General features: G+C 57.1%; 2 protein-coding genes and 1 long non-coding RNA gene across 3 annotated transcripts; 1 reads left to right on the top strand and 2 right to left on the bottom strand.

Annotated features, from left to right (window-relative positions):
• The first annotated feature begins 1,922 nt into the window (after positions 1–1,922).
• On the top strand, positions 1,923–11,694 carry DENND1C (DENN domain containing 1C). Its single transcript, XM_040242068.1, has 23 exons — positions 1,923–2,029; positions 2,890–2,954; positions 3,036–3,079; positions 3,232–3,281; positions 3,928–4,047; positions 4,129–4,198; positions 4,387–4,467; positions 4,563–4,628; positions 4,731–4,784; positions 4,897–5,007; positions 6,231–6,331; positions 6,438–6,483; positions 6,590–6,691; positions 6,781–6,906; positions 7,866–7,970; positions 8,728–8,818; positions 8,919–8,959; positions 9,416–9,487; positions 10,088–10,132; positions 10,203–10,310; positions 10,503–10,582; positions 10,725–10,932; positions 11,043–11,694. Exons 1-23 carry the CDS (start codon positions 2,013–2,015, stop codon positions 11,634–11,636), a joined length of 2,397 nt encoding a protein of 798 aa, XP_040098002.1. The 5' UTR covers positions 1,923–2,012; the 3' UTR covers positions 11,637–11,694.
• On the bottom strand, positions 9,273–14,788 carry CRB3 (crumbs cell polarity complex component 3). Its single transcript, XM_040242091.1, has 5 exons — positions 14,647–14,788; positions 14,242–14,423; positions 13,203–13,279; positions 12,553–12,696; positions 9,273–12,213 (listed from the first exon to the last, which is right to left on the bottom strand). Exons 2-5 carry the CDS (start codon positions 14,321–14,323, stop codon positions 12,142–12,144), a joined length of 375 nt encoding a protein of 124 aa, XP_040098025.1. The 5' UTR covers positions 14,324–14,423; positions 14,647–14,788; the 3' UTR covers positions 9,273–12,141.
• A 1,377-nt stretch (positions 14,789–16,165) lies between these two features.
• Positions 16,166–16,983, bottom strand: LOC120864889. The gene is made up of 2 exons (XR_005721251.1): positions 16,821–16,983; positions 16,166–16,723 (listed from the first exon to the last, which is right to left on the bottom strand). It is a non-coding gene; the product is annotated as an uncharacterized LOC120864889 (long non-coding RNA).
• Between the last annotated feature and the right edge of the window lie 64 nt (positions 16,984–17,047).

Raw genomic sequence — 17,047 nt, 5'->3', positions numbered from 1 at the left:
GGCCAAAGTATTGGAGCTTTCAGCTTCAGTCTTTCTAATGAATATTCAGGGTTAAGAGGAGACTAATCCAATTCATGGGATTCACCCTCATGATGTAATCATTTTTCCAAAGACCCACTCCCCACCTCCTAATACCATCACCTTAAGGGTTAAGATTTAGCATTGAGAGTTCCCTGGTCGTCCAGTGGTCAAGACTCAGCTTTCACTGCCATGGCCCTGGGTTCAACGCCTGGTCAAGAAACTAGGATCCATCAAGCCTGGCTCCTCACACCAAAAAAAAAAGAGAGAGATTCAGCATATAAATTCAAGGGGCCCCACAGATATGCACTCTATAGCAAGGCCTCACAGGGTGAAGCAGAGAGGGATGGCCCGAGTATTTTGTACCCCTGATCCCCAGCCCTGGCTTAGATCCAGCTCCCCTTGGAGAGAAAGGGGGGACCAAGATGTGATCAGCCTCATCCATGTACATCTTGGCTGGAGGCCTTGGAGGGCTGTGTCTGTATGTATATATCTGTGTGTGTGTTCATACGCTTATGCAGTAACTTACCCCCACCACCCAGAGTGGAAATACCCTTGCACCCACAGTCATGTGGACAGGCACAGAAGGAAAATCCCCAGTCATCCACATTCTCACGCAGCCTGATGGAGCAGACACAAATTCTACAGGCACATGGACACCGTGTTCAACCCCAGATACCCCAGGCCACAGCAGGTCACATGTGGACTTGTGGAAATGCACACCTCTATCCACACAGACATTCTCAATATCTTGCAGGGAGCTGAGGAGTCTTGAAAACTCTGCAGCATTTTGGCTCTGTGGAATTTTTTAAAAAATATTTATTCATTTCATTTGCCTGCACTGGGTCTTAATCGTGGCATGCAAACTCTTAGTTGTGGTATGTGGGATCTAGTTCCTTGACCAGGGATTGAACCCAAGCCTTCTGCATTTGGGAGGGTGGCCTCTTAGCCACTGGATCACCAGGGAAGTCCCTGTCTGTGGGATTTTGCATGTATGTACATGACCATAAATGTCTCCTGCCTTGGTGCTTTCAGGTGTGTCTGCGGATCTTTGTTTTTCAACATGACATCTGTCCACCCAGATGTCTGTCTGTTTCTGAGTCTGCAACACTGCTTGCCTGTGTCTCTGACACTGTGTGTCTCTGACACACAACACTGCTGCGTATCTGCGTGTGTGTGTGACTATGTCCGGCTATGAATCTGACTTGACGTTGAGCCCTGACCGTGTCTGTCCCTTTGTTACTGCTCTACATCTGTGCCCTCTGCATTTCGGTCTCTTGTCTGCCTCTGTTTCTCTGATATTCCATTTGTATCGACAACTGTGGTCTCTATGTGTGTGTCTGTTGTCTCTGTCTGGAACTGTTTGCTGGGTGCAACCTGTGTGTTATCCCCCTGCACCTGTCATCTGGATGGACAAGGACTTCTTTATGTATGTGTTGTCCTCTGGACTTGTCACTTCGTGTCTGTGACTATGTGCTGCCTTCACAAGTGGCTATCTCTCTGTGTCTGTCTGCTGTCCATCCACCTTCCTGGTGCCCCCCCACCCCCACCCCCACCCCCGTGTCGACTCTCCATCCTGGCTCCCTCTGGTGGTCCCATGAGGAATGGCCAGTGCGGATGGACCAAAGGGAAAAGAGTTAAGGGAAGAGGAAGCATTTTAGGCAAACTGTGAGTCCTGAGCTGCTATAGAGAAGGGAAGCCTTGGGTGTAATGGTGGGGTCCACACATGGCCCAGCCTGGCAGACCTGGGGGGCGGATCTGGCCTCTGAGCCTGCAGACCTCTTGCCCACCCATCCTGCGGAAGGCTAGAAGGCAAGACGCCTGGGTCTCTCACAGTGGGTGGGGGCAGGAGCCTTCCTCTGGGGACGTCACCCGTTACACTTCCTCTCTCAGCCACACAGGAAGCTGAGACGGCTCAGGGCCCAGCCCCGAGAAAGCACAGGCCCCCAGAACCCCTGGGGAAAGGGTCCTGCTGGGCCAGCCCTTCAGGGACCATGGGATCCACAGCCGAGTAAGAGCTGCCCCCTCTCCCATCCTCTGGACCAAGATTCCCAGACCAGGCCTGGGCTGGGGCTGAGGGGAGCAAGGCTGGGGCAGGCCGGGGAGGGACCATGAGGCACAGGGGCAGGTGGCTGGAATCAGAGCAGGACTCAGCTGGCCTACAGTATGGACTCTGCTCTCAGGCACACGCAGGCCACTCTGGGACTTTCCCCAATCTCTCTCTCCCTCTCCCTCTCCCTCTGTATGATTAAGTTTGTTGCTCTGAGCGTGTGCCTTTCGATACATCTCAGTGATGGGGAGTCTGGCTTCCGGGGTCAGCAGTGGGGGAAGGGGGACTCTGTGTGTCCATGTGTGTGTGTGATTAATTGTGTGGGATTTATGTCAGTGTGAGGATGAAGCGCAGCATGAGGAGGTCCCCATGTCTGGAGCAGTGTGTCTGCACTCCCTCTCCATCCTTTCTCTCTGTCTCTCTTTCTCTGAGCCCAGTCCCCGAAGCCTCTGCACGGTGGGTTGGGGGAGAGGGCCAGGGGAGGAAGGCAGAGATTGCAGGCTTTCCAGGAGGATCAGGGCACACTGCCCTCTTTCCTTGGATAGGAAACCTGGGGTCAGTTGCCAGGGCCCCATGAAGTCTTGGGGCAGGGCCTCGCACATATACCCAGTGACCCGACCGGCTATCCAAGAAAAGGGGGGTGTACTGGCTCGGCCACACACACACAGTCTTACCTGGAGAGTCCGATCTTTTCAGTCAGACACTGAATAGAATCGCGCGCGCACACACATACACATACACACACATACATAATCACGCACGTGTGCAGACACACACAGAAGCCAGTCCCTGGACCCAATAAACCCTTTTCTGTCCCACAGAGGGGGTCCCCCTGCCCTGTTTGATTGGTTCTTTGAAGCAGCCTACCCTGCCTCCCTGCAGGAAGGTGAGTCAGGGGCCACCGCTGAGGGAGGGGAGATGAGGGTGGGCCTGGGACCCTGAACTTAGTGGCTCATTTTCCGTGCAGATCCCGCCATCCTGCGGCAGTTCCCCCCAGACTTCCAGGACCAGGTATGCAGGCTGGCTCCTTTCTTTCCCCGGGGCCAGGGCCTGTTCCCCTGGGGGAGGGGACCCAATGTCTCGGACCACGGACCACCCCCGGGAGCTCTGCGGTGGGGCCCAACCTGAATGGCCAAGCAGTGTGTGCTTCTCTCCATCCCCAGGAGTCTATGCAGATGGTGCCTAAATTCTGCTTCCCTTTTGATGTGGAAAGGTATGGAAGGAAGCAGACACCCAAGGACGCAGGGATCCAGACCTCTCATGGACCCTCAGTACTCAAAAACGCAGAGACTCAGACAGCAGAGCTCCTATGCCCAGGGATCTGAGATTCAGGGGCCTAGGGACTCAGACACACAGGGAATCTGACAGATAGTGACCGATACACAAAAGGACTCATCTGCCCAGGGACTCAGGGTTCCAAAGGCCCAGGGATTCAGGGGCCCAGGGATCCAGGGGTCCAGGGACCCAGGGCCTCAGGGACCCAGGGACTCAGGGAACCATGGGCTCAGGGATTCAGGGACCCAGGAGCTCAGGGACCCAGGGCCTTAGGGATCCAAGGATTGAGGGGCTCCAGGGACTGAAGGACCCAGGGGCTCAGGGACCCAGAGGCTTGGAGATTCAGGGGCTTTGGGATCCAGGGACTTAGAGAACCAGAAACTTGAGGGATCCAGGGACTCAGAGAATCAGGGACAGAGGGACCCAGGGACTCAGAGAACCAGGGGCCCTGCCAACTAGGGACCTATGTGCCCAGGGCCCCAGATTGATGGACACAGTATGAGGAGCACTTTCAGGGGCGTGGAGGGGAGGAGCGTTCACAGGGGTGGGATGCCCAGGTCTCTGAGAGCCTTTCCTGCTCCCAGGGAGCCCCCCAGCACCGCTGTACAGCATTTCACCTTCGCGCTCACAGATCTGACCGGCACCCGCAGGTTTGGTTTCTGCCGCCTGCGGGCTGGTGCTCTCAGCTGTCTCTGCATCCTCAGGTGTGGGAAATGGGGGTCTGGGGTGGGGGTTGGGGCCTCTGCCCAGGGGCACTCCATGGAAACTGTGTCCACTCTCCACAGCCACCTGCCTTGGTTTGAGGTGTTCTACAAGCTGCTGAACACAGTGGGGGACCTCCTGGCTCAAGACCAAGTGAGACAAACCCTCCCTGTCATTTCTGCTGGAGTCCCAGCCGCGCCCCCCACAACCACCACCACCCAAGCCCTCAGCCTCCCAGGCCTGACCTGGGCCCCTTAACTCCTCCCAGACCACCCAGCCTGAGTCAAGACCCTCAGAGTCCCCAATCCACGTCCTGGCTCAGATATCCCACCCCCACCCAGGTCTCAGAGGTGGACGAACTTCTTCTAAATCTGCTGCAGCAGCCCCTTCCTGGGACCCAGGCCTCAGTAGGTCTGGACCTGGTGAGTACTCCTCACCCCTGGGCGGAGGTGGACCGCCAGTGGCAGGAGAGGCTGCACCCAGGCCCTGAGGAGTACACCGTGCATCTCTCTCCCAGGGCAGTGGAGTGAGGATTGCCAGTGCACAAGGCCTGCAGTCCCCTGTCCCTGGGAAGAACATGTCGGTGAGCAGAGATGGGGAACCCTGGAAGGTTGGGATCCACGTGACGACAATCCACTGACTGATCGGTCCTCTCCCTCCCCCCATTCCCCCAATCCCCCGCCAGCTTTCCTGCTTCGTGGCTCCCGACTCTGGCCGCCTGCCATCCATTCCCGAGAATGTGAGTGGAGACCCCGGGAGGGAGCTCTGGGGGAGGGTAGAGGTCCAGAAACCAGGAGGGGGCTGTGAGATCCTACGGTCCCTTGTGTCCAGCGTCTCTCTCTGTTCTTCAGAGGAACCTAACGGAGCTGGTGGTGGCGGTGACCGACGAGAACATCGTGGGACTGTTCGCCGCCCTCCTGGCAGAGCGAAGGGTCCTGCTCACGTCTAGCAAACTGAGCACAGTGAGGCGGGGGTCGCAGGGCCAGGGAGGGACAGAGGCTTCGCTTGGCCTCTAGAGGCGGGACAACCGGGGCGGATTCCTAGCTCTAACCCCACTAGGCGAGACCCGAGGACAAAGTCCTGGTTCTGCGCCTTTGAAGGTCATGGTTGCGTTGAACCCTGGTTCCACCTTCTTGGGGGAAGTCCGAGGGGGATGCTGTATAGTCTAGCTGTGGTGCGCTGAGTCCAGGCTCCACCCACTACGGGCCGGAACAAGACTGGCTCCGCCCCACGAAGGGTGAGCGCTGCTGATGCTGCTGCTGCTGCTGCTGCTGCTGCTGCTGCTGCTAAGTCGCTTCAGTCGTGTCTGACTCTGTGCGACCCCAGAGACGGCAGCCCACCAGGCTCCCCCGTCCCTGGGATTCTCCAGGCAAGAACACTGGAGTGGGCTGCCATTTCCCTCTCCGATGCATGAAAGTGAAAAGTGAAAAGTGAAAGTGAAGTCGCTCAGTCGTGTCCGACTCCTAGTGACCCCATGGACTGCAGCCTACCAGGCTCCTCCTCCCATGGGATTTGCCAGGCATCCTCCCCTACCACCAGGAGAAAGGACGGGGGAAATGGAGGCTGCATGCTGGCCCCACCCCTAGGGGCGGGACTAGGAAGGGACTGAATTCGAGCTCCACTTCTTTAGGGGTGAGGTCAATGGGGCTGAACATTTGCTCCACCCCTAGAGGTGGGACCAGGGAGGGACTGAATTCTAGCTCCACCTCTTTAGCGGTGGGGTCAGTGAGGCTAACCGTTGCTCCACCCCTAGAGGCGGGACCAGGTCCGGCTCAATCCTAGTTCTTTGGGGTTGGTGGGCTGGGTCTCTGTCCTACCCCTAAAGAGAGTGATCCGGAGAGTTGAATATTGGCTTCTCCCCCTAGAGAGAAAGAGACTAGCACGTGCGAGTCCTGGCACCACCAGCCCCCCTCGAGAGGCAGGTTCCTCTCGAGTTACGACGGGGACCTCAGGGACCCGCTCGTGTGGTCTCAGGAAAGGCAGTGTAATTTGCAGAATTATTGGCCTTCACGTGAAAGTGTTTGAGTTTTCACTTCTTACCCAGTATTCGCTGAGGAAGGGGGTGGAGGGGGACAGGAGACTGAGGACGTGAGAAATGAAGTCGGGGGAGCCACCGTCCCAGAGAGGAATCCTTGAAGCTGGGAGTCCAGGCTCTGACTCCCAGGTCCCCTCCACCCGTCCCCAGCTGACCTCCTGTGTCCACGCGTCCTGCGCTCTCCTGTATCCCATGCACTGGGAGCACGTGCTGATCCCCACGCTGCCGCCGCATTTACTGGACTACTGCTGGTGAGGGGCGGGTCCTGGGGAGGGAGCAGGGCTTGGGGAAGAAGCCTGGGGTCCTGGGGACCCGGGGACGGCGCCTGCGTGACCGGGCCCCCTCGGTCGTCCGCAGCGCGCCTATGCCCTACCTCATCGGAGTGCACGCCAGTCTCGCTGAGGTAAGCGGGAGCTGGCCTGGATGGCACGGGCGGACGGAGTGTGTACCCTTCCCCGCCCGAGATCCTCGGGCCCTGAGCGGCCACCCCCTCCGACTCCCCAATGCAGAGAGTGCGGGAGAAAGCCCTGGAGGACGTCGTGATGATGAACGTGGACTCCAATACCTTGGAGACACCCTTCGACGACGTGCAGGCGCTGCCCCCAGACGTGGTCAGTGTCGCCCGCTCCCCAGCCTCCCGCCTCATCCGGTAGGCGAGGCTCAGCGCCGGCCCGCTCAGCGCTGCCCCCTTGTCCCCCAGGTGTCTCTACTGAGGCTGCGGCTAAGGAAGGTCGCGCTGGCCCCTGGGGAAGGGGTGTCCCGTCTCTTCCTCAAAGCTCAGGCCCTGCTCTTCGGAGGGTACCGCGATGCGCTCGTCTGCAGCCCGGTAAGCAGCAGGAACGAGAAGGGAGCAGCCCCTTGGGTGCCTGCAGGATTCGGAATAATAATACCCAGTTGTAATGGAGTGCTTACTTTGAGCTTCCGTTTGCGTGCTAAGTCGCTTCAGTCGTGTCCGACTCTTTGCGACCGCATGGACAATAGCCCTCCAGGCTCCTCTGTCCATGGGATTCTCCAGGCAAGAATACTGAAGTGGGTTGCCATTTCCTTCTCTAGCGCTTCTGTTTGCTCATCTGTAAAATGGGACCACAACAGTACCCACCCAAAAAGGTCATATGTGTCTGAAATGCTCGGACAGTGCTTGGCACATTGCACTAGATAAACGCTAGGTTTACAGTTGCTGTTATTATCTCAATGCTCATAACAATACGATGAGAGGGATACTATTAGGGTCCCAGTTTACATATGAAAAAACCAAGACTTGGAGAAAACCCACAGCAGGTGGGTGTTGAAGCCAGGGCTTTGATCTGCTGACTTTCAACCCTGACACCCTCCCCACCCCTACCCCCAGTTTCTCACAACTGTTCTATAAAAAGATTGTCGGAGAATTCGATCATTTGAGAATCTGATGTTCCAGTCAGCTCTGCCGGAAACTGTCCGTTTCTCCTCCTCCTCTGTCTCCACTCCATTCTGGCCTCCCTTGTTTGTTTGTTGCCTGAATCAGCGCTCTCACTATAAGTCCCCTCTCCGGGTTCTCAACCCCGCGCTCCATAGTCTGACCTCCTCGCAACCGCCAGAGGTCACTTAGGAGCATGAGTCAGGTCCCATCTGCCACCCCGCTCCGGGTAAAAGCCCAGGTCCTCCCTGATGCCCATGAAGTCCTGCTGGAGTTCAAGCACAGAGGCACTCCATCAATGTTCGCTACACAGATGGACAGTAGAATAAGGAAGGCAGAATAAGAGATCCAAGAGAGCCGCGAGGAGCTTAGAATTCTAGTCCTTCTTCCAGGGCCAGCCTGTCACCTTCAGTGAAGAAGCCTTCTTGGCCCAGAAACCCGGGGCGCCGCTGCAGGCCTTCCACCGGCGGGCTGTGCACCTGCAGCTGTTCAAACAGGTAGGCCAGAGCCTTGGGGGCGGGGCTGAGGCCGAAGGGGCGGGGTTAGGGGCACTGATGCGGGCACCCCAGAGGGCGGAGCCGGGGCTGGAGGGATGGACGCCTGGGTTCACTTGGCGGGGAGTTGGCCCTGCCGGATCCCCCACTCCAGGGTCTCCGGGGTGGGAGAGACATGAATTATTGGGTCTCTAAAAATGGAAGCCCCTGACCTGAGTTCCTAGGGATAAGCTTTACTTCTAGGTCCCTGAGGAGATTGGGCTGGAACCAAATTATTGAGTCCTAACACGGGGGCCTCCTGGATCAAGGATGGAGGTTCATGTCAGACTCCCTTTGCGGGGAGGGGAGGCAGGCCGGCCTTTTGGACCCCAGGGGTGGGGGGAGGGGGAGGGAAGACCGGACTTTTGGGTTCTGGGAAGAAAGTTGGATGAACTTCAGTGTCCTTCAGGGTGAACTGGCTTCTAGGGTCCCTGGAGGTGGAGTCGACCTCTTCCCAGGGTCATTGAGAGGAGGCAGGCATGTGTGGAGTGGCAGTCTTACTCCTCCGACCCTGTGAGCGAGAGTCTGGTCCCTGAAGACAGATCCTGACTTGGGGTGGGGAGGGGGCGGACCTCTGACTTGCTGAGTTGGGCTCCAGACTCCTGGGGCCTCATGTTGGGGAAGGGCGGGGCCAAGGATGTCTTCTATGTCTTGTTGAGATCCCTAGACCTCGCATTCTAATGTTTGGGGCACCCTGATTTCATTTCTCCCACACGCCCAGTTCATCGAAGGCCGACTGGAGAAGCTAAACACGGGTGAAGTCTTCTCAGACCTCTTTGAGCAGGAGATCACTTGTAGTGGGGCCTCCTCAGGTAAGCTCTGCACCTGGCCTCAGAGGCCCCACCCCACCAGCACCCCCACCTAAGCCCACCCACCCTGAAGATGCTATGCTCTCTGCTCTCTTCTCTGCAGGGACACTCCGCTCCTACCAGCTTTGGGCAGACAACCTGAAGGTAGTAATACCACTTTTAGTGTTTATCGCAGGATTAAATTAAACCCATAGCCATCCTCACTATGCCCATTTATAGAAAGAGGTGAAAAAAAATCAAGACTCAGGCAGAGGGACGTTCCTGGCAGTCCAGCAGTTAGGACTCTGCGCTTCCAATGCAGAGGGCAGGGGAGTTTGATCCCTGGTCAGAGAACTAAAATGCCACGTACCACACACACAACAAAAAACCTCTATGCCTATGGTGATAGTTATGCAACTAGTGTAAACCTACCAAAAGTCATTGAGTTGTGCAAGTAAGGCAAGTGACTTGTATGGTATGTAAATTATAACTCAGTTTTTTAATTTAATAAAAAAGAAGATTCAGAGAGGGAGAAGGGTTTTTCCAGCAACACACAGCCCAGGTGGGCAGGTGGGGTCTGGGATATGCCTATGCCTCTCTGCCTTGGATTTCTCTCCACAGAAAGGTGGTGGTGCCCTTCTGCACTCTGTCAAGGCCAAGACCCAACCAGCTGTCAGGAACATGTACCGCTCGGTGAGGCTGGGGTGGACAGACCAGTTACCAGGGTGACCAAGCCAGAGGATGTTTTAACCTTCTGCTTAGAGGACAGTTTATCGAACTGAACCAGCAGTTAAACCAGTTGCAATGTTTCCTACTTTTATTTTCCATTGACTGTGTTCTTTCCCGTTTGTCAGATCACGTCTTTCCTATTTAAAAATGATCACCAGGATTCTTTGGCAAACATCTCGGGGTATTCCTTCTGAGACACTAACATTCCTGCTTGCACGCTTAGTGTTTTGTTTTTCTCCCAAATCCAAAAGTTTCCTGGGACCGGCTCCCGCAGCTCGGAACCGTCTGTTAAATTTTTATTCTTTGCTCCGCTTTTGAACACTGATTTTTTACAGCGTTCCGGCTTTGCCACTCCCTGTTTCATTTGGGGGTTATCTCCTCGAGGAATATTCTTTTTATATTAGTCAAAGAGGCATGTTTGTATTGACTCCTTAGCTGGTACAGGGGGATTCTGAATGTATTTTGAGTCACCCATGAACAGATGGCAAGATGAATCTGTCCTCGGGGGTGGAGGGCCTGGTTCTCAAATGCCCGTGTCAAATCACTCTTTTGGTTCCTCCACAGGCAAAGAGCGGCTTGAAGGGTGTGCAGAGTCTTCTCATGTACAAGGTAAAGTCAGTGGCCAATGCCAGGGGACAGTGGGGGGAAGCAGTTCCTGGCTTACCCACCCTCTTCCTAGGAAGGGGACTCTGGCCTGCAGAGGGGGGGCTCCTTGAGGGCCCCTTCCCTCACCAGCCGCTCAGATCGTCTGCAGCAGCGCCTGCCTATCACCCAGCACTTTGGACAGGTAAGCCCCCTCCCACTTAGTGCCAGTGCACACACCTGGAATTATCACCAAGTCCTTCTCTCCTTCCCTGCCTCCAATCAGACATCTCAACTACCCCCAAATGGGGTGCCCACACCATCCCCCATTCACAGAGCCCCCTGATTCTGTAGCTCCTGAGGCCCTGCCCCCAGCCTCCAAATGTGTCCTTTGCAGAACCGGCCCCTTCGCCCTAGGAGTCGCCCCAGCAGGAGACTCAGGCTGGAAGAGAAGCCCTCTGAGTCCCTGGAAGAGAGGTAAGACTCCAAGGCAGGAGATTGGAGGGAGGGTAGTGTTGGAAGTGGGGGCCAGGACTGATGGGAAAGTGGGTCCCTAGACTCCAGACACTTAGGGCAGCTGGTCTGGGGCAGAAACCTAAGGCTGCCCATCCTCACCCAGGACACCCTCCCTGAGCCCAGAGGATGCTCAGGACCCGTGGGCAGAGGAAGCACTGGACGGCAGCTTCCTGGAGTCTGGAGAAGAACTGGATTTGCTAAGTGAGATATTGGATAGCCTGAGCACGAGAGCCACGCGGACTGGTAGCCTGCGGCCCAGCCAGAGTTTAGACTGCTGCCACAGAGAGGACTTGGACAGCTGCCTCAGCCTGGTGAGAGCCCCACTCCCCGGCCCCCTAGTCCCTCCCCATTTGTCTATCCAACCTGCCAGCACCTGCTTCATCCAAAGGCCAGCAATCTGCCATCTCCCACCCCCACCCAGCCTGACATACCCGGAAGATCAAGTTGGCAAGCAGATGACGACAAACCGCCAGAGCCCCAGCCCCTGTCCCTGCTGCCTCTGTACACCCCTCAGCCTTCGGATGCCACAAGCTCCGGGAAACACCCCACTTGCCAATTGCCTTCAGAGGCCAGCCCAGAAATCGAGTCTCCATCCCAGTCTTTGACAGCTTCTGCAGGCCCCAGCAGCAAAGGGGACCCTGGATCCTCTCCCACAGAGCCCCAGCCTCTCCGCTTCTCCCCTCCCTGTGAAGCAACTGAAGATCCCACAGCCCAGGAGGACCCCTGCTCCCAGCTCTTGGCAGCACCCAGCCAGCCCAGCCCTCCAGAAAGCCCCCGACCTGAGCCCAACTTGGGTGTTACCTGGACATCCCAAGCCCTTGATTCTGTCTCGGATCTGGGTTCCTCAGAGAACCCCGGAGCCCTGCCTTCAGAAGGCCTGCCCGTAGTTCACCTCCAGCCCCTCGAGGAGCCAGAAGCCCCCAGGTCCCCAGCTGTACCTGTAAGCAACTGGCAGGAGCCCCAGGCCAGGAGCGGGCCCAGAGTCGCTGAGCTTAAAAAGTGTTTTGAAGGTTAAGGACCAAGGATCTGGGAGAGACTCTGGCCCCTTGTTAATAAAGCCTCAAGAGCCCAAAGCTGGATTTTCCTGTTGAGTTTATCTGGGAGCCCTCTTTTGCTCAGGAACCCACACCACTCACCACCTCCCCTCCTGAGGCAACCTCAGGCTGGCTCTGAGGTGCAGCTAAAAGCCCCTCCCTTCCAGGAAGCCCTCCCAGCCCCTAGGGCCCTCGAGAACTTAGAATTCCCCTCCCAACAGCCTATGTGCCCTGTAGGAGTCTCCTTCATCTAGGCTAATTCCTACTCCTACCAGCCCACAGGAAGGTCTTATATCTCACCACCCACTATATAGATATATGTGTAAAGTGAGCAGCCTCAGTGTCCCCTGCCCTCAAGGGCACAGTCTTAGAAGCACCTTATTCCCTTCTATTGTTAAGCACTGGATGGGTTTGATTGCCCAGAGAGGGCTCTGCCTTCCCCCAAGGTCACACAACCAGGAAGGGTAATGGGTAGAGGAAGGGGACCTAGATGGGCAGGCAGCCCCGCACCGTCTCCTTGGAGTCCTGGGGAGCCCGGGCCTCAGCTGCGTGGGAGAACTGAAAGGAAAGGAGAAGGGGGGGAGTGTCGGGCCTGTGCGGCAGCGGGACAGGTAACCGATGGTGCAGCAAGCGAGGAGGTGGGTCCCCAGCCCTGGCACCCCAACTGCAGGCAGAGTCAAGCAGAGGCGGCATGCTTCGCAGAGCCCGCCCGGCAGGTGCCCCGCGGCCCCCCAAGTCCTCCGGAACCATCAGAGGCTGGTATCTCAGTGGCTGTGAGAGAGCAAGTGCCGGGCAGTCCTGAGCAGTGGTGGTGGCTGTGGCCAGCCCCAGCCTTCAGATGAGCCGTTCCTCAGGCGGCAGCTTGAGGTTGGGGGGCGGTGGAGCTCGGGCACCCACCTGCTCCTCACTGCTGGGCCGGTAGGTGCCCTCCGTTTGCCTCTTCTCCCGTAGCTTCCGCACCAGTAGGGCCAGACCCACAGCCAGGAGCAGGGCAGCCAGGAGAGAGAAAACCACGATGATGGCGGTGGTGGCCTCCTGTGACTGCGGGGGAGGGGGGATGGGTGTGAGTTACCCCTGAATCTGGACATCCTGTCCACCCGCCCGACCCGGAGAAGCCTCTGGGGATGGTAATCTGCTCCCCCAACACCTGCTGCCTTGGGTGACTGAGTTCCTTCCCCCAGGGTTCCTGATCCCGTCTATCATACCTGGGCTCCTGGGCTCTTCCACCTGCTGTGTCTGGGGTCCTCCTTCCAAGTGCTGCCACACCTAAGCTTCTAGCTCCCCCTTCCCCTGCCTGAGAGGCACAGGAGGCTCCTGACCTTGCCAGGCAGGGTATTCTTGCTCACTCCCTTCCAGGCATTCTTGGTCTCCCCATTTGCCAAGTTGGCCTTCTGATCTCTCCCATAGGGTTCTCCAATGCCTCCCCCCACCAAACCCAACCAGTCACCCCTGAAAGTCTAGGCCCTCCCATCTGCTACCTGAGGGACTCTTTGATAAAATCCCTTCAGCCCTCCTCCTCTATACACCACCCTCCCCACTCAACTCACCAGGGCTCCATTGGAACCAGGGCTGGGGCCAGAGGGCGTAGTGGTAGTGTTCACACTTGTAGAGGTCATAGAAAGTGCTGGGGAGTGGTAGAGAAGACAATGCTAAGTTGCTCAGTCATGTTCAACTCTTTGCGACCCCATGGACTGTATAGCCTGCCAGGCTCCTCTGTCCACCGGATTTTTCAGGCAAGAATACTAGAGTGGGTTGCCATTTCCTCCTCCATGGGACCTTCCCGAACCCAGGGATCGAACCCAGCTCCTCCATGGCAGGTGGATTCTTTACCTGCTGAGCCATCTGGGAAGCTCCAGAGAAGATAAATGAACCCCCATCTATTCCTTCCCATCTGGAAACATCTTCATCATCCTTGGGCATTTCCCCTCACTAGAACTCTGCCCTTCTGAGACTTTCATTCTGTGGGTACCCTCCATGAAGGGGATGGCCTCACTGATTTTGCTTCTCTGGGGACCCCCACCCCGGGTAGCCCAGCAGCGAGTAATCAACCAACAGCCGGTTTGCAGTTTGCACTGAGTTGGGGGCTATTATAATGGATAGTGTCCGGAAACCCAACCCTTCCCCCCTACAACCCACCTCCCCGGCCCTCCCTCAGCCCTTAAGAGCTGGGCGGATCCTGTATTTCCCTGGAGTGTCTGACTCACACACCTCCCCCCAGGCACCCGAAACTAGAATAGAGGGCAGAAAGGCAGGGTCCACACCTTAGGCCAGTCTGCTCAACCTGGGCCTGAAGCCCCAGGCAGGCTTCCTCCTGATTCGCATTTCCCAGAGTCCTCAACCTTACTGAGACTCCGGCCCCCAGGCCTCCTCTCCCAGCAGCTCACAATTCCACCCAACTCAGGAATTCTCCTAGACCAACTCCAACCTTCCAAGGAAGGACACAGAAATTCTAACCCTCCAGCTCTGACTCTATCGACTCCGTCTCCCAAGGCATCACATGCCCGCTCCTGGGTTCTTGACCTCTCAGTGTTGCAGGGACATAGCTCTTCAGAGCCCAGACCCCCAGAGCCCCGGACGGGTACCTACCTTGCCCCCCGACCCGGCCCCAGCGGGCCAGCAGCAGTGGCAGGCCGAGCGCCAGGAGTGGCTCCAGGCTCGGGCTCGCCATGGGCCGGGTGACAGGCTGGTGGCACAGGGAAGGGGCTTGTCGCGGGGGCCGCTCCTACCGCATCTCCAGCCGGGGGTACCTTCGACCCCGCACCTGGGAGCTGAAGGAGAAAGGCCAGGTCGTGGGGGAGGGGGCCGGATCCAGGCACAGGCCCCTGGGAGGGGCGACCCGTGCCGGCCACCCGCGAGTCCCGCCCCGCCCCGCCGCCAGAGGTCAGAGATTAAAGATTAACTCGGGGCGGCGCGTTCCTGGGCTACGGAAAGAGGGAGAGGAGGGAAGGGGGGAGGGGGCGGCAGGCCCAGCCGCACGACCTGCCTCCTTACCTGGTCCGGGCGTCTTCGACCTCGCTCTGAGTCTGGATGCCGGTCCTTCGCTCGAACCCTCAGTACGTCGGTCAGTGGCTGGGTCGCACAGTTCCAGCTCCGCCCGCTCACGTGACCCGGAAAGTTTAGTCACTCACCTGGGAGGGCAGCGCACTTCCGGCTTCTGCACCTGAGCCTAGATGAGAGGGAGGGGCCTAGAGGGGGCGGGGCCGCGCCGCGGACGCACCTGTAACGGGAACCCAATCCTACAATCCGAAGGCATAAAAAGAAGTGTAAGCGCGCAGGTGTAAAAGGGGCCTCTCACCTGCACTGCAGGTACACCTGTAGAATTGTCCAGGTGTGGAAACACACAGGGCATGGAAACATCGGTGTGTGAAGCACTCCTGTCTTGGGCAGACCAGGATGGGGAGCCTCTAAGGAAAAAACACCTATGTGGCACACACCTGCATGAGAGCTAACGTGTAAAGAAGACATCTGCACGGATGTGTAAGAACGCCGATGGGACACATCTGCCTTGAAACACATCTATTTGGAGTATAGCTGAATGGAAGCCTGCCTGTGGGGAAAACAGCCGTAGAGAACACACCTGCATGTTAAACACCTGGCTGAGGCACTGTGGCGCGGGGCGCATCTGTTTTGGGAATGTATCTGCATGACTCACCTATGAAATGAACAAGACTTGCAGGAGGAATTGCCGTGTGGAAAGACATTAGAAACACCTGTACAAGACACACCTGCATTGAAGTGCGCCTGTAGGGGACCCAGTTATATGAAAAAGCCCCATATGGATGGATATTTAAATGGAATACACCTGTGGTGGGGGAGGCTGTGTAACGCATTCCTGGGTGGAGGAATACCTGTTGAGACACATACCTACGAGGTGGAGGAAACAACCTTGCAGGAGGGACAGCGCATAGAACTGAGCTCACGTGAGAGGGAGACCTGAGCACCCCTGCGTGGGGCACACTAACACAGAAGCACATCTGAGGGGGGCTCGTGTGTACTGAGTCCACCTGTCAAGGATGCACCTGTGAGAAACCGTTTGTTTGGGACATTTCCGTGCGAAAATACCTGTATCCCCCTGTGCTGTAGGGCACCTGCGAGGGCCATCTGTGAATCAAAACGTCTATGAGGAGACCCTCTATAAGAGGCTTTGTCTGGAACACACCTGTTAGAGCACACCTATCTGGGCATATTGCCAGGGAACCATATTGCCCTCTCGGCTGTATCTTTGGATAAAGGACGATGGTAATAAGCGACCCCATCCTGCGGACTCTAGAGTGAAGAGTTATGGTTAAGGGAAAATTAATCCCTTCCAGGTCATAGATCAACGATGAGTAAGAATCCCAGGTCTAGTGAAATCTCTGCTTTGCCCCTTCCTGGGCATATGAACTGGGGTGAGCGGCTTAACCTCCTATTTCCTCATCCGTGAAGTGCGAAAGCCAGTCCCACCTACGTTTTAGGGTTTTAGAGAAGACGACGCGAGAGGTGAGTAAAAGACCAGGCTTGTGCAACGCAATGAATCAACGTTAGCTATTATTATTCGCTGTCAAAAGGCCTGGGCGCCCCTCCCCCTAATGGTGAATCGAGAAACTGCGCCCAAAACTAGTGGGAAGGACCTTCGGCAGGTGCACAGAGCGCGACAGACTGGGGGCCCGCCTTCAGTTACGCGGTCCTTATCCCCAACAGCGCCTGGGACTCCTCCCCAGGCAAGTCCGGAGAGAGCAATTTTCTCGGTGTCCGGATCAGGTCGGGGCCCCTTTAAGACTTCCTGGAGAGCCAGGAGCCGCGGGGCCGAAGGCTGCCCTGGGTCAGAGGGGAGGCCCCGCCTAGATGGGTGGGAGAGGCGGGACGGGCGGGCGCAGCTTTAGCGGCTCTGGCCAATAGGAAACCGACTTTGCAGCCGCCTGGCGCGTTGATCTTCCGTTTCCCAGGCTGAGTGGAACCGAGAAAGGAGGCGCACGGGCGGGATGACAGAACGGCTAGATACTGTGCTTCAGTGGCCGCGTAGGGAATGTAATTGGAACGGGCTTGCTGTTGCAGGCCTAGATGGCGCGGAGTTGGTCCGTGAGAACGTCTAGGAAAAAAGAGAACTTTAGTTCCTGATGAAAATTAGTAGAGGCAGGAGGTCAAGTGGAAGGGATTACGTAACCCAATCCTTGAGATCTCCTTACTTCGCCTCCTTGGGCAGAGGGTAAACTGAGGCACGTAGAAAGGAGCTACGAAACCAGACCTGAGATATTGTTCTCTCCAGCCACTCCATTTCCAGAATGAATGTGGTGCTCCCTAGGTTGTGCTGATACCGGGGCATCCCTGACCGCCCCCCACCAGCTCCGCCCTCAGCCCCCTCCCCCCAAAGCGGGTCGGGGGAGGAGAAGCAAGTTCTGGCGCGGGCGGCGAC

This window comes from Oryx dammah, unplaced genomic scaffold, assembly GCF_014754425.2.
Source record: "Oryx dammah isolate SB20612 unplaced genomic scaffold, SCBI_Odam_1.1 HiC_scaffold_5, whole genome shotgun sequence".
Lineage (NCBI taxonomy): Eukaryota > Metazoa > Chordata > Mammalia > Artiodactyla > Bovidae > Oryx > Oryx dammah.
The sequence above is the reverse complement of the archived record's forward strand: the minus strand, read 5'-3'. Positions and strand labels throughout refer to the sequence as shown.